A 23,632-nucleotide genomic window follows, 5' to 3' on the forward strand; every position below is an offset into this window, starting at 1 on the left:
AACATGGTAAGTATAACCAAAACAAAATAAAGACACATAATTTAACCGGACATTTGCCTGTGAACAGAAGAAAATTCAAATGATTAGTAGTGTTTGCTTTAAAAAACATACGCATGGATGTAATGGATGTAACTACTGCTACCACAAACAAACCCGGGATAGTGTGTGTTAAGCAAAGTTACACCAGCAATGTCTAAATTAAAGCATTATGGGTGACTGTAAAATAACAAGAAAATAAATCATCAGTATGGTTAAGTAAAGGACTTCATGCCTAAGCACTTTGTCACACAGTTTTCCATCAAATGTTTTAAGTCTGTTTCTGTCCTGCTCAGCTCTGTGCAGCTTGAAGTGGTTTATCCTTCATATACCTGAGTTGTGAGTTGATTCATGGTGTGGTTTGGTTAGCCTAGCTTAGCATGATGGCTGTAAACAGGGTGAGCAGCTAGCTTGTCTCTGTCCACAGTCAAAGATAAAGAGCAGCTGTACCTGGGCCTCTTTGATTATCCATAATTGACGTCTTCAGCTGGTTCACGCTCTGCAGAATAAAACATTTAAATTACTGCAGATGATTTTTTAATGCAGCTTCATGAAGAGATTATTTTAATAAACCACAGCAGCTTTTTAGTTTTCTCATTTTCACACCTCTGCTGTGAAACACAGACTGACCACAGAGCTGCATCTTCTTCTAATGCAGACTGACACACTTAACCACAGAGCAGAAAGCAAACATGTTCTCACAGCATGAACACTATTATTAGACCAACCAGAACACCCTGCAGTCTCATCAGCTTCAGACTGCAGACTGTAGTTAAACTAAAATCTAATTTTTCAACATGTCAAGTCTCAGAAAATAATAATAGATTATTTCAGATTTAGAATGAGGCCTGAAAAAAAATTAAATGTTGGAGTCACATGAAAATGAAAAGCCAAAGGGTAATTTTTAAATAAAAGCAGTGAACAAGTTCTTCATGTAATTAACATTCAGTTTGAATGAACTGATGGTCTGTTTTTAGAGTTTATTGAAATGCTTTTCCAAATGATATCCCCACATTCCTTCCTGTGTTTAAAATGAGCAGCTCTGTGCTGAAACAGCTGTAGCTGAAGTGTTTTCTTTCTATCAGAAACAGGATGCTGGACGACTGCAGAGCTGTTAGCTTCAACCACAGACCACAAACACACAGTCCAGCTCACAGTAAACAACACTCAGTAAGTACAGAGTTAAACACACATGTGACCACACTTATTTAAATGTAATGTTTTACTATTACAATCCACATTTATACATTGCTGATCAATTCAATTTTATTTACACAGCGCCAAATCAGACCAACAGTTGCCTCAAGCACTCATGCCATCCCTCACTCTGTAATGTCCTGATAATCCATCTTATCAGAGACAGAACGATCTTCGTGAAGATCAAGATCATACTAAACTCAGTCTGAAATGTTTGAAGAGAAAATGTGTTCATCATTATTCTGATGATGCACATTTTCATGTTTCTTGTTTGAACAATATTTTCATTCCTAGTTCCCACAATATAAATATTCACAAAAATTCAATGAAAAGCAAATCTAACCACTCAGCAGACATGTTGAGTATCAGAATCTGCTTGGTCTGACTGGCTGTGGATGATGTGATAGCTTGATAATATTGTACACGACATGAGTGATGATGTCATCTTTTCCAGATTCTTCTTGATCTGCTGAAATTATCCAAAATGAAGAATAACATAAATTAAATATCTAAACAGAGATTACATTTAACAAAGTTGTTACTATGATCATAATGAATGTGAACTTTATTCTACTAAACAAACTCAGACATGAAAGATCAGGAAGTCTGAGTCTCACCTTCAGGTTTCCTGTGAACACATCGTCTCACCAGCAGAACCAGTAACACCAGTAGAACCACAACACAGACTGATCCAACACATGACAATGCAGGAAGAAGATAGGAACCAGGAGGAGAGGTGGATGAAGGTGGAGGTGTGGATGTAGGTGGAGGTGTGGTGGTGTCTTCCCCTAAAATAAAGCAAACTCAGTCATTAAGTTGTCGTCACATTGTGAATGTTGAAAGCTGCAGAAACACAGACAGGTGAATGTGTCACCTGTGACAGTGATCCAGCTGGATGGAGACTCTCCATGACCGCTGATGTCACACTTGTAGAGGCCTTCATCAGACCTGGAAACATGCTGGATGGTCATGTGACCTGTAGGCTGCTTCCTGATGAGGGAGCCATCTTTATAGAAAGCAGCTGGGAGGTTGGAGGGAGTGGTCTTTGTTTTACAGAGCAGAGTGACGTCATCTCCCTCCATCACAGGGAGGACAGGACTCTGCAGGATCACTGATCCACCTCAACACAGAGACAAACTACAGCATTTCATCCATTTACACACAGCTTCATCAACACTAACTCCACACACTCAGCTTACCAGTGACTGTCAGGTTAACCATGTTACTGATGGGACCCTCTCTGGACTCACACCAGTAAACTCCACTGTCCACTTGGAAAACATCGATGTTACAGGAAGAACCAGCTGCTTCTCCCCACCCATCTCCACACTGACTCCTCTGTTGTTTGGTTATGTTTCTCCTCAGAGTCCATCCAGCAGAGCTGTCGTCCTCCTCACAGCTCAGAGACACAAAGTCTCCTTCAAAGAACTGAGAGCTGCTGGGACTCACAGTCAGACGAGCTGTGAGGGTTACAATGAAAAACTGCTAAATGGTTTTTTTTTGTTCAGTTTTATATGTGCGCTACATTGTGAAACATGAACCCAATCAGGTCATATCAGTGAGCATTTCTCAGGTCTAAACTGTGACAGAAGAAGGTTACTGACCTTGGTTTGTTGTGCAGCTCAGCAGTGAGATCAGAACTAAAGAGAAATGACACTCAGGTTGATTTGAGGTGAACATAAAGAACAACTCCACACAAACAGCTGACAAACACACAAACTCATCTCTCTGATATATCTGCTCATTTTGTATTTGATGCAACATGCTTCAATACATTTGGTTAATCAATCCATCCTGATGAAACATTCATCTGATTTAGGATAGAGGGACAGCTGGAGATAATCACTGTTGTTATATAGAGAGATGTAAGCTCATCAGTCCATCACAGATTTAGGCAGTTTAGAATCACCAGTAAACCAAACATGTCTTTGGACTGTGGAGGAAACTTACACAGATCACTATGTAGTTTTTAATGTAATTTACAAACCTTTGTGTTTTATCTCCAAAAGTTGGATCTGTTCATCTGGACGTAGCGTTTTGTGGGAGAAACGTTTCGTCACTCATCCAAGTGACTTCTTCAGTCTCAGCTGACGGCAGGTTTCCCCAAACTTATAAACAGTACATTTGCATAATGACTGAAACCAGCCCAATGAAGGAACAATGGGCTGGGAGGTCAGATCCTTGATCATAATTATGCAAATTTTCATGACCACTGATCAACAACCTCTGATCAATGGTCATGAGTACCATTCACAGAGAGTTGGGGAGTGGGTGCAATCACAGCATTGTAAGATGGTGACAGATGTACCCTTACGCCCCCTGCTCGATTCAGAGATGGTCTTTCCCTTTTCACGTAAATGGCCTCCTTGACGCTGTCTTATTATCATTTCAGAGCATGTAAAACTTTCCAGAAAAATTTGTTTCTAACTAACATAAATGTATCCAGACAGTTTAAACTCCTCAGTATGAAAACGGCTCTTAAATTGATCATTATAATTATGAGCACTGACTACACTGTGATTACACAGAAAATATTCTTCTTCAGACCTGCAGTTGGTCCTCGTGGTGTTTGAACTTGAATTCAGCCTGATTTGTTTTTCATGTCTTCTCCTCCATCATCAGTTATCAGGAGAGCAGACAGTCAAAGTACAAGAATTCAAACAAACACAGAGATTCTACTTACAGAGCAGACACAGCACAGATGTTTCCTTCATCGTCCTTCTCACTCATTTGAGCTTCTTTTCATTTCTGTCACTGACACCAAGTAAAGCCCGCCCTCTTCCTCTGAGCACCAGCTTTCTATTGGTTCAAATACAGAGGTGGGGACCTGAAGTTTACTTGGTATAAAGAAAAAAAAACACTCTGTAATATCTTGTTTTTTCAGTTGTCAAGTATTCAGTCTGCTCTCAGTGATCTGTAGTTTGGTTGATGAACAAATCCATGTCCATGTAGTTACGTCCCCCTCAGTGAGAGAGGCAGATATGAGCTGAAACACAGGAATCAAACCAGGGACGCTGCTGTTATGGAGCTGAACCGGAACCATTCAGACACTGAGGCCCTCTGAACACATTTTAATTACAGCTGTGCAGAGACACACTGATGACTGACTGGAACACTATGATTCACATTTTACATTAACACCATCCTCACACATGTTTATATGTGGCCACTAGAGGGAGATGATGGACTTTAAACACTAACATGGATACAAGAATTTTATCAATGATGATAGTGCAGGAATATCAAACGGAGCATCCGCATCTCCTAAATAAATAATAAACTTAACATTCAACCTCAAAATTTCTTGTTGCTTTTTTTCTTTCATCATCACAATGAATTCTTTAAATATGTGATGTATTCAAATGTTAGTCAGTTGGTTAAAGTAAAAGTAAAAACATATATTTATTTTAATTGAAATAACTTTTAAATCCTGTTGAAGCATTGAAGCAGCTTCCAGTTTTTAGATTTAATGTATGCTAACAGTGACACTAAGGTAACATTACTAGAGTTTTGAGTTAAGAGGGCAGTAGTCTAAACAGAGAGGGCCAGACTTCCCTCATCCAGGAATCTCTCCAGTGAGTCCTGCATCAGCCCTGGAGCCTTTTCCCACAAGGATTTCCCCCAAACACCTCACCCAGAAGTCATCATAGTAAGATGTCAAAACCACCTTAATTGGCTTCTTTTAATGTGAATAAGCAGTGGCTTTGCTCCAGATCCATCTTAAATGACCGAGATCCTCACCTTATCTCTCAGGTAGAACCAAGCCAATCTTTGAAGGAAAGTCATTTCTGCTGCTTGGATATGTGACTTTATTCTTTCAAGAACTACAATCACCAGCTTTGTTCTTACACTCAGCTTCCCCTTCAGCACAACAGACTCCAATATGTCTGTCAGTGAAATGTAGTGCTCCACTTTCCTGTCACTCACAAACAACATCCTGAGATACTTAAACTCCACCACGTGGGGCAGAAACTCGTCACAGCGTTAGACGTGGTGATTTGTATTCCCGCCACTTCACACTTTGCTGTGACTGTTTCAGATAATGACTGACTGGAACACTATGTTCACATTTTACATTAACACCATCCTCACACATGTTTATATGGTCACATGGTCCCACTAGAGGGAGATGTTGGACTTTACTAACATGGTTACAAGCAAATCATCAGTGATGCTTAAATGACACATTTGATATAAAATTTACAATAATGTTGAACACTAGTATGTGTATGTGTTTATTGAACTGTCAGTATATACTGGCTTCATTTATATAAGAGTAAAATAAGAAAGGCCATGAAACAGACTGTTTAGGGTACTTCCTGATAATGTTGAAACACTTCTGAAACAAACTGAAGAATATAACATTTACAGAAAATATTTATATATATATATATATATATATATATATATATATATATATATATATATATATATATATATTTATATAAATATACACAGCAAATTCAAAAGTGTTAAATGTTTTGGTGTTAATAGTCTTCTTGCAAAAGTAGAGTTAATTTTACTCTAAGTAGAGTCACATTCTTTTAATGTAACTCTGAGGTGTAAAATGATAGTAGTTAAAATCGAGTGTTAAAAATGAGTGTTTCTCTGTCAAATCTGGAGGTGTTACAATGGAAACATTAACTCTTGAACTCCTAACTCTGAACTCCTAGAGGGGCTATGACACCAACAGAGTAAATTCACAGACTCCGCCCCCAGCACGGCTCCAATCGAAGCTGAAGTGAAGCCGTTTCAGAACATTTTGCTCTACATATTTGAGTTGTTTGCCGTGCTTGGTAAGTCATTTTTTCAAAGATTGTTTCAATTATTATCATGAGCTTTTACTTCTGTGGCTCTTTGGAGTTGAGACGAAGCTGTGTGAAAGGCATTAGCCATGTTGCTCGGTGATAGCATAACATTCTGTTTTAGCTAGCTGAAAGGTATTGTTTGCGGGCAAATACCACAGCCTTGAAAAAAAGCTTGCATGTGAATTTTCAGACTTTTGGTCAAATACACCTAAAACAATGTCTAGAATGTGAAATGTTGGTATAATGGTGCTACATGAGGCCTGAAAACGATCGCCCATAAAAAAAAACAAAAAAAAAAACGAGCAAACAGCAGTAGCTGACATCCTGACTGGGTTCTACGTTAGCATAGATCCCTCCAGAGTTTTGTGCACACGGTTTAGGTAAAAATGAAAAAGGTTGAGGTTTTACATTTAGTTCAGTATTACCTGTTGCCTGTGTCCTTGTCTTTTGGGAAAATACTTTACACAAGTAATGGCTCAAAGAGGATTTTTTTTTTTTTTTACTGTGCTGCAATTGTTTACTGGATTATTTGTGCCATTAATTAGTGTCAACTAATTTTTATTCAATCTCCACACAGGATATGCTTGTGAAGATGGAATATGGGGGAGAGCAGAAGTGCGTTGAGGTTCCACAAAGGGATGAATGAAGGACATGCATATTGTATTGAACTTGAAATTGAAAAGGACTGCGCTCTTCTGGACAGAGATCTCCGATGTTGTTCCCGGGATCTGCTGGAGCCACTCGCCTAGCTTGGGAGTCACTGCACCTAGTGCTCCGATTACCACGGGGACCACCGTTACCTTCACCCTCCACATCCTCTCGAGCTCTTCTCTGAGCCCTTGGTATTTCTCCAGCTTCTCGTGTTCCTTCTTCCTGATATTGCTGCTAGGTGAGTGGCTCCAGCAGATCCCGGGAACAACATCGGAGATCTCTGTCCAGAAGAGCGCAGTCCTGGGAACAGCTAAGATACTGCGCAGGACCCTCAAGCTCCCAGGCCTCTGGTAGAGGACTCGAGCTTGAAGGATAAACCGCCCGCAGGGGCGTGCTGGGTGTTTTTTTAAATATTTAATAAACATAATCAGCATTAAAAATACTAATATAAAATATACTAATCTTTTTCCATATTTCATCTTGACAGGTGCTAGTACTGGCTGCAGTCAGATTTTTTGTTTAATTCTGGTTTCTTCCTGATGATCTTACTTTCTAGATTTCATCTGAAAAAGGCCTCAATTTTGTTTTAGAACAGTGCAGAATAACTAATTATAAATGTACTCATCTTTTTTATCCATGTTTCATCTATGTGTGCATGAGTTCTTTAAGATGATCAAGTTTTCTGTTCAGTTTGAGTCTAAGTTTATTCCTGGTTCCATCTGTTTCATCACTGGATGTTTGTTCAGTTTACAGACCTGCTCAGTTGTTGATATTCAATTCAATTCAATTTTATTTATATAGCGCCAAATCACAACAACAGTCGCCTCAAGGTGCTCATATTGTACCCATGCTCAGTCTGTGAAGGTTCTCAGTCATCCAGGTCATCGTAGTCTAAGGAGCTTGGAAAGAAAAGCGTCTGAACTAAGTTGCTTGAAGACGTCCAAAGAAGTCCAGACGCTTTTCTTTCAGAGCTCCTTAGACAGCCCATGCTCAGATAAAGTCTGAAATCTGTGGTGTGTAGAAAACAACAGACACAGTTTGTTTATCTTTTAGAGATTATGTTTATATGGATATGAACAGAATATGTTCTGGTCAGGCAGACACATTACAGAAGAAAGCATGCTTTTTTTTAGCACAGAAGCTAGCTTGCCTAGAAAGTGTATTGTGAAATATGAATGTTTAATCACAACAAAGTACAAATCAACTTGTAGCTCTTCTCATTAACATGGCAGAAATTTAACACAATTGTTCCATATTGTGGGCACAAAGATGTTAATGCACAAAACTGTGTGCAGTGTTGTGCTCAATAACACACCTCTTACTTATATCTCATGAACAGCCAGGGTTTCAGCTCTGTCATTTACCTCCTAACATTGAGAGGTGGCGCTACTGAGCTTACATAGAGCTTAGGTTTTAATAATGTCAGGCTAAATGTATAAATGTTCACGCCGTTACATTCAAGGTGAGATCTGCACAGACTCAAACAGCATGTCAGAAAATGTTTACAGCCACAGGAAGCAAAGAAAAACCTTGTAGAGTAACACGTGTAAAACTTTATCGATAAACAAATGTGTATACAAAAATAATTAATAAATAATCTTGACGTGTTTAAACTGAAGAGTCTCCTTCATGGAGGAACAAGTTAAGGCTTCATAGATCAGAGGAAACATGTGACTCTGCAGCTCCATGTAACACATTTCTCTTTGGTTTCATAATAATATCAGATTATTCAGTCACTCAGTTCTAGCTGATAAATGGACCCTGAGCACTTTGTGTTGTGTTTGTGTTGTCAGTCAGTGTCTGTAATTATTGTGTAACATCTAAACATGAGGATCAGTCTGTGAGTCTGACCTCACAAACAGCTGAACCTGAAGATGAGACAAACTCACTGATTCTGATATTGTGACAGAGACGACGCTGAATTGAACAAACTTATTTCTGTTGAAACTGAATGTTTTCTGTTGAATATCACTGATCAGACTTCCTGAATGTTCCACATATAAAAAAGGCAAAGGTGTAAATAATACTGTTTAAGAATCAAACCTAACCTGAAAGATAAAACAACCTAATAGCTAATACTGTTGCAAACAAAGCAAACAAAAAACAAACAAACAAGTATAATAACTTAACTACACTGACAGCTGACTGATGTCTGTCCTCTGGATGTTCAATAACACTACCGAAAGTCAGGATCAGCAGGAGACTCTGACTTCAGCTGCTAAAAAAAACAAAAAACTGTGACGTTTCAAACAGGCTTCATTTCAGCAGGAGGATGGTACGGATCCTGAGTCTTTGTTTTTTCATGTTTTCTGTAGATCAAAAATCCAGCAGCAGCAACAACAACAACAACAAGCAGAGCAAGAACTATCAGACCAACGATCAGTCCAACAGGTCCATTCTTCTTCCCTCCAGCCTCCTTCCCTCCATCCTCCTTCCCTCCATCCTCTGTGTCTCCTCCTGTCTGACCTGCAGGTGAGAAACAGGTGTGAGGTGTCAGCTGTCAGATAGGTGATGATGAAGAACAGAACAGAATCCATTTCCTCTTCAAACTGCTGTCAGACATTATCTACTGCAGTGTTTCCACTGTGCCGTGAGAGATCGTCAGGTGTGCCGTGGGAAATTATTTAATTGTAATTAATTGGTCCAAAAAATACAATTTAATAATTATTACAAGTAATAAAATCATTGTTGTTCACCTGTGCGTTCAATGCAGTGACTGGTAGAGTAATTACTCTTTCATGTCAGTGGGTAGCGCAATATCACCTTGTTATGTTAAGACAAAAGAGTTAGTGATGCGCGCGGTACAAGATGCAAGATGTACAACAAAGATGGATAAATATTCGAAAAGAAAAACTGCGGACTCCGAACTGGGCCCTGGACAAAATTCTAATCCAGAAGAGCCGAGTACCAGCTGTAGTCAAAAGAAAGAAAAAATGGTGAGCTCGAGGCAGTACAGCAAAAGTTATCTTTTGTTTGGATTCACTTTCACTGGAGATCCGTTATGTTTGGTGTGTGGAGAAAAGCTCTCAAACAGTGCTATACTCCTAAGCAAGCTTAAGTGCCATCTCCACATCAAACAGCCCTCACTTCAAAACAAGAACACAGACTATTTTGTTCTTCTGTGTGAACACGCTGAGAAACAGGTAACTTTAATTAGAAAAAACACAAAGGTGTCTGAAAGATCTCTCAAAGCTAGCTACTTGTAGGCTGAACTTATAGCCAAATCCCAAAAAACCACACACCGTAGCAGAGACATTAATATTATCTGCCTCCAAAGCCATTGTGAATGAGATGCTCAGCCCTGATGCAGTTAAAGAAATAACCAAAGTCCCGCTCACAGATAACAGAATTGCCAGACATATTCATGACATGTCTGCAGACATCGAAAGTGTGGTTTTGGAGAAGATACGCTTCAGTGGGAAGTTTCCATTCCAACTTGATGAGTCTACGGACATTAGTGGACTCTTAGTCTTGGTTCTTGGCCAACGTGCGTTTTGTGGATGGAGACTCCATCAGAGAAAACGTTCTATTTTGCAACAGGAGAGGACATTTTTCAGGTTTCATCCAAATATCTTGAACAAGAGGACTTGAGTGGGAAAACTGCACGAGTGTCTGCACTGATGGAGCAGCAGCCATGGTCTGGCGCACCAAAGGTGTCGTTAGCAGAGTGAAAGCGATACACCCAGATGTTATTGTTACGCACTGTTTTCTGCACCGTGAGGCGCTCGTTGCCAAGACTTTACCAGCAGACTTTACCAGAGCAGAGCATACAGCCTCTGATGGTTGTCACACGAGAAAAGTAGCGGCCTGCGTGTATGAGCTGCGAGAAGAGCTAAAAGTGTTTTTGAGTGAGGAGAGGTACAATGATGCAAAGCTGCTTGCAAGTGATGAGTGGTGTGCAAGGCTGGCTTACATGGCAGATATATTTCAGCATTTGAATGAACTAAACACATGAATGCAAGGAGGAGATGAAAACCTGCTCACAAGCACAGATAAAATAAATGGATTAAGTTCAAAGGTGAATCTCTGGCAACAACATCTGGAAAATGGTAAACATTTGAAAACGCTTGAGGAGAAGTTGTCCATTTATTTCCCCTCAGTCTCCACTGAATGCCTTGACTGGGTAAGGGACCCACACAGCTCAGCAGCAGTTTTCAGAAAGGAGGAGCAGGAGGAACTAACTGAACTGAGACAAGGCCGTGGTTTAAAGCTGAGCTTTGCTGATCTATCTTTGGACACTTTTTGGTTGACTGCTGCCAAGGAGTTCCCCATTCTGGCAAACAGAGCCATTTTGACATTGCTCCCATTTTCCACAACATATGTGAGCATAGAGCTGGGCGATATATCGAGTTTTTAAAACATATCGATATATTTTTATACGAGATATAAGATGTGACAATATCCTTTATATCGATATAGTCTATGTTACGTTATAATTATAGTTGTGGAGCCGCAAGTTTGCCTCTCTTTCGTCCACTTTTGTCTCTACGCAACGTTACTCCGCCTCGCCTTCACTGAAGACAACTCCCCCTCCTCCCCCATCGCTTCACGTGCAGGCAGCGACAAGACGGACACGGCAAATCTCCGTTAACGAGTTACTGCGCATCGCCCCATGCGTGGGGCTGGACGGCGTCAACGTGCTAACGAGCTAAACATGCTAACGAGCTAACAGCGCTAACCCTAAAATCCTTTCATTCTCTCAAAAGTTGATAGCGCGCCTTATGTATGAATTCTGGTTGTGCTTGATGGCCGCGAACCGATTTTATGTGGTACACGGCGCTCAGCAATCTGTCAAAAATGTTTGAGTACGACTTTGGTAAGCTACGGAGCTGCACTGCTTGATAGATTGTCGGCGCATTACGGCTACCGAGGAGCTTCGCGGAGTGATACGTACTGTGCATCAACGTAATATTACCGTATTGTGTGTGTATAAGGACCATAAATGGCACCTGTAAGAGACGTGGTTATGAAGCGGATTTCAAACTCCAGGCTATCAGTCACACAGTAAAACTTGGGAACAGAGCAGCTGTGAAATCTGTCTTTGTTATTACGCTCAGCGTCTTTTAGTTTACATTTTGACTGCACAATTGTGAGCTCTTTGTTTAGCACAAAAACAACCTTGTTTTCTTTTATTTATGGAGCATTATTATTTAATGAATTCTCATAATTTAATTTTGAGTAATTTTTCATGTACATCTGTGCTGTATGTTAATAAAAGTGCCTGTGTGACATCTGGGACACAGCTTTGACTAAGAACTCTCTTTTTGTTCTTACTTTATGGCTTAAAAAAAAAAATCGAGATATATATCTTATATCGCCATCCAGCTAAAAAATATCGAGATATGAATTTTGGGTCATATCGCCCAGCCCTATGTGAGCAAAGCTTTTCGAACATGGCTGCTATAAAAACTAAAAACAGAGAGAGATTAAGAGCTGTTGATGAAGAGCTTTGTGTATGCCTTTCTTCAATTCACACACAACGCGCTCTGTTTAGACCAGACCAAACAGTGCTGTTTGATTGATGGCCCTTAGTATAAAGACTTGTCTCGGACTTTGTTTCCCAATTTTGCTTTTTATAAAGTTATTTGTTCTTTTCATATGGCCTAATAATGATCCTTATTGCTGTTTTAGAGAGGAGCGGTGCTTCAAAGGATAGTTGCAGATTTCTGTCAGAATCTGCAGATTATACAGTACAAATAAAATGTTCACGTTGTCTTCCCAACAGTTTCACTGACATCTACACTGGATGCCCAGGAAGCGTTCGCGATGTCTTCTCCGGCGCTGATAATTGGCGTATGTTTTGTGTCAGCGACATGACCGTTCAAACCGCAGTCGCTTTCTAAAACATTGGATATGTATCGGAGTCAGTACCACATACGAAAGTGACCCAGATCGGATTTGTAAATATCGGATTTGTGCCGTTCACACTGTCACACCATGATCGCATATGGGTCGCATAGGGTCAAAAAAGTCAGATTTGATGAGCTTTTGCCTGCAGTGATAATGATAATAGTTATAGTTGTTTGTGTATGTTTAAGCTAAAGTTATGCCTCAGTACTAGGGCTGGGCGATATGACCCAAAATTCATATCTCGATATTTTTTAGCTGGATGGCGATATAAGATATATATCTCGATATTTTTTTAAAGCCATAAGGTAAGACCAAAAAGAGAGTTCTTAGTCACACTGTGTCCCAGATGTCACAAAGGCACTTTTATTAACATACAACGTGAATGCAAGATGGCGCCGAGTATGGCAGCCTCGTCGCGAGCTCCCCCAAGGAACGGCTTTCTTCTGTGTTTAATTTTACTTTTCCTTTATTTTTTCACGAGCAGCACTTGTCTCCTTGTGTACGACCGACAAACCTTACTGGACATAAAAGACGGTCTTTCTTATAACTTTCTGGAGTTCAAGTTTTGCAACACGGACGCTCCATTTGCAGACCCCCCATTCATCTCACCTGAGACGCCTTTGTTCTCTGTCCCTGGAGGCCGCAAACGCTGACGCAGAGGGAGAAGATCTGGCGTTCTGGTTCGACTGAGACGGCGCACTTACAGACCACCGTTACCCAGTTTATTACTGGCTAATGTGCAGTCTCTGGAGAACAAGCTGTGCGAGCTTCGGGCACGGATCTCATTCCAGCGAGAGATGCGGGACTGCTGCGTGATCTGCCTCACAGAAACCTGCCTATCGGACAAGGTACCGGACTCCGCAATACAACTGCCGGGGTTCTCTGTGCACCGCGCAGACAGGTCACAGGATCTTACTGGGAAAAGCAGAGGCGGTGGTGTATGTCTCATGATCAACAACAGCTGGTGTGATTATGCGAACGTGTACCCGGTCAAATCCTTCTGCTCACCGGACCTGGAGTACCTGATGATTAAGTGCCGGCCATTCTGGCTACCGAGGGAATTTACAGCAGTGATTATTACGGCTGTTTACATTCCCCCACAAGCAGACACTGACCGTGCACTCAGGGAACTGTACAGCGCGATCAGCAGTGAGGAAACCGCACACCCAGAGGCAGCGTTTATCACAGCCGGAGACTTTAATAAGGGAAACCTGAAGAAAGTCTCACCAAAACTCCATCAACACATTCTTTTTAACACACGTGGAAACCGGCTACTCGACCACTGCTACACCTCTTTCCGGGATGCGTACAAAGCCCTCCCCCGCGCCCCATTCGGCCAATCAGATCACTGCTCCATCCTGCTCCTGCCCGCCTACAGGCAGAAGCTGAAACAGGAAGCTCCAACCCGGAGGGCGGTGCACTGTTGGACGGACCAATCGGAGTCTGCGCTGCGGGACTGTTTTGATCACGCGGACTGGGAAATGTTTCACGTGGCCGCTAGAGACATTGAAGAGTACACAGACTCAGTCTGTGGATTTATCAGGAAATGCGTGGAAGATGTCGTCCCATCCAGAACAGTTAAATCCTTCCCAAATCAAAATCCCTGGATTAACGGAGATGTTCGCGCGGCACTGGCGGCACGGAACACCGCCTTTGCCTCCGCGAACACATCGGACTACAAACACGCACATTACCAACTCCGGAAGACGATCAAAGCAGCCAAACGTGAGTACAGGGACAGGGTGGAGCAACAGTTTGACAACCCTCGGAGTATGTGGCAGGGACTAAACACGATCGCAGACTTTAGAGGGAAAACCAGCACACCGCAGACCACGGCCTCTCTGTGTGAGGATCTAAACATATTCTACGCTAGATTCGACACAGCGAACACCATGAGACCGGACAGTGTGCGCACCGCGGATGACGTCAGTGCGCACACTGTGTCTGAGGAGGATGTGCGGAAGTGCTTCAGGAAGGTGAACGCGCGCAAAGCTACTGGTCCGGACGGGATTCCCGGCCGCGTCCTCAAGTCATGCGCGGCTCAGCTGGCTGGAGTGTTCACACACATCTTCAACCTTTCCCTCTCTCTGTCTGTAGTCCCAGCCTGCTTCAAAATGGCCACCATCGTCCCTGTACCCAAATCCTCCACCATCTCCTCATTGAACGACTGGCGACCTGTAGCCCTGACCCCCATCGTGAGCAAATGCTTCGAGAAGCTGGTCAGGGACTTCATCTGCTCTGCACTACCCGACTCACTGGACCCTCTACAGTTCGCATACTGCCACAACAGGTCCACTGATGATGCCATAGCCCTGACACTACACACTGCCCTGTCACACCTGGAGAAGAGAGACACGTATGTGAGAATGCTGTTTGTAGATTACAGCTCAGCATTCAATACCATCGTTCCCTCGAAGCTGGACAGGAAACTGCAGGATCTAGGACTGAGCAGCTCCCTCTGCAGCTGGATCCTTAGCTTCCTGTCTGACAGACGCCAAGTGGTCAGACTGGGCAGCATCACCTCATCCCCCGTCACACTGAACACTGGTGCTCCACAGGGGTGTGTACTGAGCCCTCTCCTGTACTCACTCTACACCTACGACTGCACAGCCACTAACAACTCCAACATCATTGTGAAGTTTGCGGACGACACTACAGTGGTGGGTCTTATCACCAACGATGATGAGATGGCTTACAGGGAGGAGGTCAGCGCCCTGACCCACTGGTGTCAAGACAACCATCTCACCCTCAACGTCGCAAAGACAAAGGAGTTGATAGTGGACTTCCGGAGGTGCAGAGAAGTACACACCCCCATCACCATCAACGGCGCTGCTGTGGAGAGAGTGAGCAGCTTCCGGTTCCTTGGTGTACATCTGGCTGAGGATCTTACATGGTCAGTACACACAAACAAAACAGTGAAGAAGGCGCAGCAGCGCCTCTTCTTTCTCAGGAGACTGAAAAGATTCGGCATGAGCCCCCGCATCCTCAGGACCTTCTATCACTGTGCCATTGAGAGCATCCTCACTGGATGCATCACCACCTGGTATGGCAACAGCACCGCCTACAACTGCAAAGCTCTCCAGCGAGTAGTGCGGTGCTCTGAACGGATAATTGGAGGTGAGCTTCCCTCCCTCCAAGACATCTACAGGAAGCGGTGCCTGAGGAAAGCGGGGAGGATCATCAAGGACTCCAGTCACCCCAGCCATAAACTGTTCAGACTGCTTCCATCAGGAAGGAGGTTCTGCAGCATCCGGTCCCGTACCAGCAGACTGAGAGACAGCTTTTTCCATCAGGCCATCAGACTGCTGAACACGTCATAGACACCTCAGCTTCACTACTGGAACTTCAACATTATGCACTACATACTGTACAGTAATGCCACTGTTTTGCACATATTCAACTCTGTATATTTTTATATATTTTATTTATTATTTTTTTACCATTTAATTTGTAAAAATGTGTATACACACACACACACACACACACACGTAGGATAATATTTAGTATACACATTCAGAAATGCATACACTATTATTAGGGGTGCAACGATATTCGTATCGATATTGAACCGTTCGATACAGTGCTTTCGGTTCGGTACGCATATGTATCGAACAATACAAAATTTGTAATTTATTTTATCAACTTTCCTTCTGACGATGCTGTCTGTGTTGAGCGCTCAGTGAATCTGCGTTCGACTACTCCGCCTAGGCTCGAGAGTGCAGCCTAGGCGGAGTAGTCGAACGCAGATTCACTGAGCGCTCAACACAGACAGCATCGTCAGAAGGAAGAGCGCAGGGCAAGCTAGCGAGACAGAAGTGGACCTCCCCCACTCTCATTCAGATCTGGCGTTTGGAATTATTTTGGTTTTCATGTGACGTATGACCCTGAAGGTAAGCGCGTCATGGACTAAAGTAAAACAGTATGTTGGATGTGCCACGCAATGCTCACTTACATGGGTGGGAACTAGTGTGTTAGCGCAGTTAGCTCGTTAACGTGTTGGCCGTCTAGCCCCATGCACGGGGCGATCGGCGGTAGCTCGTTAACGGAGATTTGCCGTGTTGTGGCGTTAAGGTCATTTCAACGAGATTAACCTGAAAGCACTAGTGGGAACACAACGAATATGACTGCACATTTACGCCGACATCATCCTAGTGCAAAGACAAGTGGAAGCAGAAAAAAAACAAGCAAGCACGCATGCTACAAACTTTAGCCGAGTCATTTAGACAGCTGTTAGCACAGGATTCTCCTTATGGAGACCTGATATGTTTAATATGCTGCTGAGAATATAGCCCAGAAGAAGTGGATAGTATAGCTTTTATTTTGGAAAAAGACATTTCTCTGTAATAAACTCTCTTTTCCAAAGATGAGTGATTCCTCAATCAGATACAGGGCTCGCAATATCGCTAGCCCGACGTCCCGGGGCTAGCAATTTTTTCAGTCGGGCTACCAAAATCTATCTCTTCCCTGCCCGTCGGGCTATTGTAGGAAGGAAAAATATATGTCAATGCTTTTGCATTCTTTCAGAAATGTAGCTGGGTAATTATGTCATTGGGTGAGCCACTGTCAATATGTGACCTATTGAAATCGCGTTTGAATTTGCGCTTGTTTTTTTGCTTTCACTTTGCAATCGCGCGAACTGTGTATAGAGAGCGACAGCACTGATCTGTGAGTGATGATAATTTGTGCACCAATTCCTCTGACATCGTCTTATTAATCGTTAGCTTACTATGCAAACATGACAAGTGAAATCTCCCGCAGCAAGCTTAAACATGTGAGAGGTTGATCGCGCAGAGAATGAGTGAGTGTGTAAAAGCAGCAGGATATATATTTGACTACGATGACCTGGATGACTGAGAACCTTCACAGACAGATATATATTTTAGTTCTGCTGAGCCAAATAAGACAGGTCAGGGTGAAGAAGTGACAGCCAAAGAAAAGCTTACCACAAAACGGAGAAGTTATGACAAATCAGACTATAAGGCAAAAAGAAAGTGCAGCTTTATGGTTTCATGGACAAAAGAATTTCTGTGGCTGCAATATGACGAGCTAAATAACCAGGGCTGCACATAAGTGGTCCACAGGTGCGCATTCGCTGTCAAAATAAAAAACACGCACAAGGGTTAGGGTTAAATTTAAAAACTGTATTTTTGAGTTAAAATATATATTTATAATTTTAATAAATGACAAATTAAAAAGGCATGAACATTTTTTTTGTATCGAAAAAATATCGAACCGTGACACCAAAGTATCGAACCGAACCGTGAATTTTGTGTATCGTTGCACCCCTAACTATTATATATTGTACATATATTTATTAGTTTCAGGTTGGCCATTCTTGTATTTTCCTCGTTTGTGTTGTTGTGTTTTGCACATCTCTGTTGCTTGTGGGGCTCGCACACAAGAATTTCACTCGCATGTGCTGTGCCAGTGTGCCTGCACATGTGATGTGACAATAAAAGTGATTTGATTTGATTTGACGTAGATGTACATGAAAAAAACTACTCAAAAATAAATTATGAGAATTTATTAAATAATAATGCTCCATAAATAAAAGAAAACTACGTTGTTTTTGTGCATAACAAAGAGCTCGCAATTGTGCAGTCAAAATGTAAACTAAAAGACGCTGAGCACAATAACAAAGATTTCACAGCTGCTCTGTTCCCAAGTTCGTGACTGACAGCCTGGAGTTTGAAATCCGCTTCATAACCGTGTCTCTGAACAGGTGCCATTTATGGTCCTTATACACACACAACACGGTAATATTACGTTGAAGCACAGTACGTATCACTCCGCGAGGCTGCTCGGTAGCCGTAATGCTTCGACAATCCATCAAGCGGTGCAGCTCCGTAGCTGACCAAAGTCGTACCAAAACATTTTTGACAGATTGCTGAGCGCCGTGTTCCACATAAAATCGGTTCGCGGTCATCAAGCACAACCAGAATTCATACATAAGGCGCGCTGTCAACTTTTGAGAAAATGAAAGGATTTCAGGCCGTGCATGGCTTTAGCGTGGTTAGCTCGTTAGCGTGGTTAGCTCGTTAACACGTTGACACCGTCCAGCCCCACGCACGGGGCGATGCGCAGTAACTCGTTAACGGAGATTTGCCGTGTCCATCTTGTCGCTTCCTGCAGGTGAAGCGATGGCGGAGTTGTGTTCAGTGAAGGAGAGGCGAGGCCGAGTAACGCTGCGTAAAGACGAAAGTGGATGAAAGAGAGGCAAACTTGTGGCTCCACAACTATAATTATAACGTAACATAGACTATATCGATATAAAAGATATTGTCACATCTTATATCTCGTATAAAAATATATCGATATTTTTAAAAAACTCAATATATCGCCCAGCCCTACTCAGTACACTGCTACCACGTTAGTAGGTTTATTTAATTAATTAGCACTAAGTTAATACCAGTGGCCAGAATCTCCCCCAATGACTATATCCCGAGGTTAAAGGATTTTTCTGTTGTTTATTGTATAGTTTAGCTGTTGTTAGCTTGCCACATGCTTGCCTTAGTACTAGCAACTGGGAAGATATGTGCTATTTAGCCAACTTCTGGTCTTACGGCGACCCCTTGCGGACATTGTAAAATATTGATGTGTCTGAGTAGATGATGTGTTCTGATTGTTGCTTAGTTATCTTTGACCCTGCTAATTATAGTATTACCTGTTTCTGTTTCCAGACAACCATGCTTATAGTCACCGATACTGCATCTGCCACAATTATAAGTGCATATCTGGCTGTATCACAGTTGGATTTATCCTGGCAAGCCCTGCTGTAACCAGTTCTTCTGTGAAGCTTCATTAAAGACGGTGAACTAAACTGCTGCAGTCTTTCTGACCGAAGACTTAGGCCAGACTTGTATACCCAGCACTTCCAGTATATATATATTCTACATGTACTGTATTAGTCTACAATGTGTCATTTTGGAGCAAGTTTGGTTGGTGGTGTGCCACAGGATATTTTTAATCTATAAAATGAGCTGCGACTCAAAAAAGGTAGAAAAACACATTATCTACTGCACTCTGATCACACACACACTCAACTCTACTCACTCACCTGGAGGAACAACAATCAGGTTGGTGCTGTTGATGAGCTCCAAACCTGTCTGGAGAACACGACACTCGTATGTTCCAGTGTCATTAGTCGTCACATTCTTCAGAATCAAAGACACGTCTCCATCCTTCATCTGTCTGTCCTGCAGATCCACCCGGTTCTTAAAAGATAGATGCTGGTCATATGGAACAAAATTCTTATTCCGGTACAAAAGGACATATTCATCTCCCAGGTCAGCTCTGCTCCATTTTACGGCTCTGATGGTTTTGTTGTTTGGAGCTCGACATGGCAGAGTGACGTTCTCCTGTCCAACCTCAGCTGTGATGATTTTCTGGTCTGAAAGAGGAAACAACACAGAGCAGAGAGGTTAAAGGTCAAAGTATAACTTTTAACTTCTACAACAGCCAATCCCAGTGAGGGGGGCGCATGCACACACACGCTGATAATAAGTGAACATAATGTGTGAGAGAAAGCAGCCTCTCATTATAAGACACTGTGAGTCTCTGCATGCTGCCTTTATGGAGCTACAGCTGTTTGTATACACTGAACACAAAGCTTTGTAGCTGCATACTGACTCCTGACACTACAACACATCACACTGACACACACATTACACTTCTTTGCCAGACAGTTCAGGCCCTCCCAGGCCCATGCTGCCATCACACAAGTATTGGAGTCATTATTACTAGTTACATTACTTCTCTGTTACTCTATTACATGGCATGTCTGCCTGAAATCTGTGGTCATCAAGTCCTTTGAGAGACTCGTGTTGAGCCACCTGAAGGACATCAGAGCCTCTGATAGAACGTAGGATGCATCAGTATGGGATTGCAGTAAATCCTGCATCACCTCGACCAACCTGGGACATGCGCCAGTATCCTATACCCAACAAAGTCATCCCAGACATCCTGCAGCAGAAGTTCACCCAACTTACTCTACCTGTCAGAGGACTACCAGCTTCCTCAAGATTCAAGATTCACATCAGGCACACAGGCCATCAACAGTGGGCTTCACCAGAGGTGTGTTCTCTTGCCACTGGTCTTCTCTCTCTACACTAATGACTGCACCTGAGGAGAAGCATCTGTGAAACTCCTGAAGTTTGCAGATGACACCACTGTCACTGGTCTGACTGGGAACAATCAAGTTCTCCTAAAAACAGTAGGTGGACCAGTTGCTTCCAGTCAAAGACTGTCAACACTCCACCTTCCAGCCTTTCAACAACTGTGAATCACTTCAGATTACCAGGATCCACCTTTTCAGAGGAACTAGTCCTTACACATATAAACCATTTTTCATTAGTACCTAGTTGGATCAGCTCAACACTGTATGACTCAGCTCGACTCTTTTTCCATTACAATTGAGAACAGCTTAATAAACAATCATATGATCCTATGAGCAAGCACTGTGGTGACAGTGGGAAGGAAAAACTCCATTTTAACACGAAGAAACATCCAGCAGAACCAGGCTCAGGGAGGGGAACGCATGTGCTGACCAAGGGGTGGAAGACAGGAATAATTGAGAAATATGGACGGTTGGCAATTGGCCTATAATGAGCCAAGACAGCTGAGTCAGGAAGTTGCGTTTTTGAAGTAAAGGTTTACCAACTACCAGTTTGAAGGCCTGTGGCACGTAGCTGATTATTACAGACAGGTTGATCGTGTTTAAGATTGAAACATTAATTCATGGTAAAAGTCATTAACCAGGTACTAAAAAGTGCCCGTTATCAGGTACTACCACACGATGGAAAACTAAAAACCACACTGAGCCGACTACAGTAGGTAGAAATGGAATAAAGGCTAATAGGCTATTAAAGAGAAGGCCCAGCAGAGGTTGTTTTTCCTGTGGTAACTCAGGAATTGCAGCGTCTCACAGTAAAATGCAAAAGCGTTTCAAAAAGAAGAGATTAATGCGGCAGCAAATCATTCGTACACTTCCTGTATCGCTAAATTAGTTCACGGACTTTCCCGTCAGAATGCGTCATAGAGCAATTTTAGTGGCTACAACTTAACACGCTGCACATATAAGATGGTTTCTCCCAGCAGATAGTTTATATTTCACTTTAATGTGCTGCTTGTAAACGAATCAGTAAACACTGGCGCTTCCTGCTGTTTTTAAACCGAAACTCTGAACCAGGAAATGTGTCCAGCATCTGTTAACGAGCTGATCTAGAGACAGACACCTTCATGAAAACACTGGTGTTAAATTCAACATAACTCGTTAAGCCATTATTGAAAAAGATGCTCTAAGTTGTGGCATCTGAAGGTGCCTTCAGATGCCACCGGGGATGCCAGTAACCGAGTCAGTCTTTCATCATATTTATCTCAGAATAAAGTACCGGCCAGTTTAAACAGCAGCTTTACAACATGTTTGACTTTATAATAACTAAATTTAACCTGCACAGACGAAGGCAACCAGACAAGTCCAAAACGCAATATATATTTTGTCAGCCATCACAGTTGGGGTAACGGGAAGGTTTGATCAAACACTTCCGCATTATGTGTTGTGATGCGTTTCGTTGCACTCGGAAGGCTGAGTAAGACCCTTGCCACTCGCTCGCACTGTGAAGGTTTTCATTTACTACTTTGCAAGCTAGAGCCATTCATTGATGAGTAGCAGAGCGGTGCAATGCTAGCCTTGTTGCAGGTAAAACCATGACTGCAGGTTGTTCATGTTAGAGTTTGGTCAGTGCTCTGTGCACGGATTATTTAGCAAGTCTAAAATACACCACAGTGGGGAACAGATTCAAAAGATTTAGTTTTATTACAGGTACATTCCCCGCCTCCATCTTGGATTGTTGACTTGAGCTTCATGAAGCTGCTCTGACTTTCCCCGTTTGAAATACAGACTGAGGACGTGATCAATCTGAAAATTCCGACTGAGATCTGCTACTCCAGCTACTCCATTTCTTCTTCGTCTAATTTGTCTTCTTCTTTGTGATGTTGTTGTTGGCCAATCAGCTTACAGTACCAATGGTACTTTAGCGTTACCTACTGGAGTGACTGGAGAATAGCAGGAGGAAAAAATTTGTACGGTAAAAAAACCAAAACGAAACAGAATTATATAAAAACAACTGAAATATAAAACTACCAGTCCTACCAAGAGGTTTGACACACCATTCCATTTATTATATTTTCTTTATCTTTACTACTTACCTAATACAAACAGACATCAAATATATGAAGCAAGTGATATGGAATTATGTGGCAAAGAATAAGAGAGAATAAGAACTCTAAATATGTTTTATATTTTAGATTACACTAAGTAGCCACCTTTTGCTTTGCAGAGAAATTTCAGTCTGCCTTTAAGCCACGGCACAGCACTGAAACGGCCTTGCTTAGAGTTCTCAATGACCTATTTGTAAGCACTGACTCTGGACGCTCTGTGGTCCTGGTTTTATTGGACCTTTCCTCTGCTTTTGATATGGTTGATCATAACATTCTTCTACTAAGACTTGAGCATACTGTGGGTATAAGAGGCACTGCCCTCAACTGGTTTAAATCTTATCTTGCTGACAGGTCTTTTTCGGTTAATTTGGGCAACTTCTCATCTTCCTCGGTACCTGTACGCTGTGGTGTGCCTCAAGGATCTGTATTAGGCCCTATTCTCTTTACACTATATCTGCTCCCTCTTGGAGCAATTTTTGAGAAGTATAATATTGCCTTTCATTGCTACGCTGATGATATACAGATTTATTTTGAGATTACTGATGATCTTGCTATGTCTTTTCACTATTTTCGTGAATGCATGCGTGAGGTTAAAGGCTGGTTCAAGAGTAATTCTCTTGTCCTGAACGAAAAGAAAACGGAGATCGTGGTGTTTGATAGTAAAATCCCCCGCGACCAACTGTGTGCTGCTCTGATGCCTTTTGCTAGCTCTCCCTCTGACTATGCCAGTAATTTGGGCATACTACTGGATAGCTCGCTTAAATTTGACAAGCAAGTGTCTGCTGTTGCGAGGTCTAGTTTTAATCAGCTGTGCCTCATTTCTAAGGCTAAGCGCTATATTCCACACATTGATCTGGAAAAACTCATTCACG

General features: G+C 42.2%; 2 protein-coding genes across 2 annotated transcripts in view; both read right to left on the minus strand.

The window, feature by feature from the left end:
- Positions 1-3,947, minus strand: part of LOC146635120 (uncharacterized) — an 82,753-nt gene extending 78,806 nt beyond the window's left edge. The window contains exons 1-5 of the mRNA XM_085345614.1: positions 3,917-3,947; positions 2,838-2,873; positions 2,433-2,693; positions 2,108-2,353; positions 1,959-2,021 (exon numbers count right to left, since the gene is read on the minus strand). Of these exons, the coding sequence (XP_085201740.1) occupies positions 1,959-2,021; positions 2,108-2,353; positions 2,433-2,693; positions 2,838-2,873; positions 3,917-3,947 (637 nt within the window). The remainder of the gene's footprint in view (positions 1-1,958; positions 2,022-2,107; positions 2,354-2,432; positions 2,694-2,837; positions 2,874-3,916) is intronic.
- Positions 3,948-8,909: 4,962 nt separating this feature from the next.
- LOC146635123 (butyrophilin-like protein 2) lies at positions 8,910-22,057 on the minus strand. The gene is made up of 3 exons (XM_085346031.1): positions 21,990-22,057; positions 19,600-19,932; positions 8,910-9,158 (listed from the first exon to the last, which is right to left on the minus strand). The coding sequence occupies exons 1-3, from the start codon at positions 22,045-22,047 to the stop codon at positions 8,938-8,940; spliced, it is 612 nt and encodes a 203-aa protein (XP_085202157.1). The 5' UTR covers positions 22,048-22,057; the 3' UTR covers positions 8,910-8,937.
- Positions 22,058-23,632: the final 1,575 nt, after the last annotated feature.

This window comes from Diplotaxodon limnothrissa, linkage group LG3 (assembly GCF_057381915.1).
Source record: "Diplotaxodon limnothrissa isolate DT_005_m linkage group LG3, D_limnothrissa_male_GT1.1, whole genome shotgun sequence".
Taxonomy (NCBI): Eukaryota; Metazoa; Chordata; class Actinopteri; order Cichliformes; family Cichlidae; genus Diplotaxodon; species Diplotaxodon limnothrissa.

Bases quoted from the DNA above. Each gene is read 5' to 3' on its own strand.
- LOC146635123 (XM_085346031.1), bottom strand. From the start codon at position 22,047: ATGGCTGACAAAATATATATTGCGTTTTGGACTTGTCTGGTTGCCTTC. The intron at 19,933-21,989 runs GTTAAATTTAGT...TTCCTCTTTCAG, and splicing joins GGTTGCCTTCGTCTGTGCAG to ACCAGAAAATCATCACAGCT. The intron at 9,159-19,599 runs GTGAGTGAGTAG...TCTCACCTGCAG, and splicing joins CCTGATTGTTGTTCCTCCAG to GTCAGACAGGAGGAGACACA.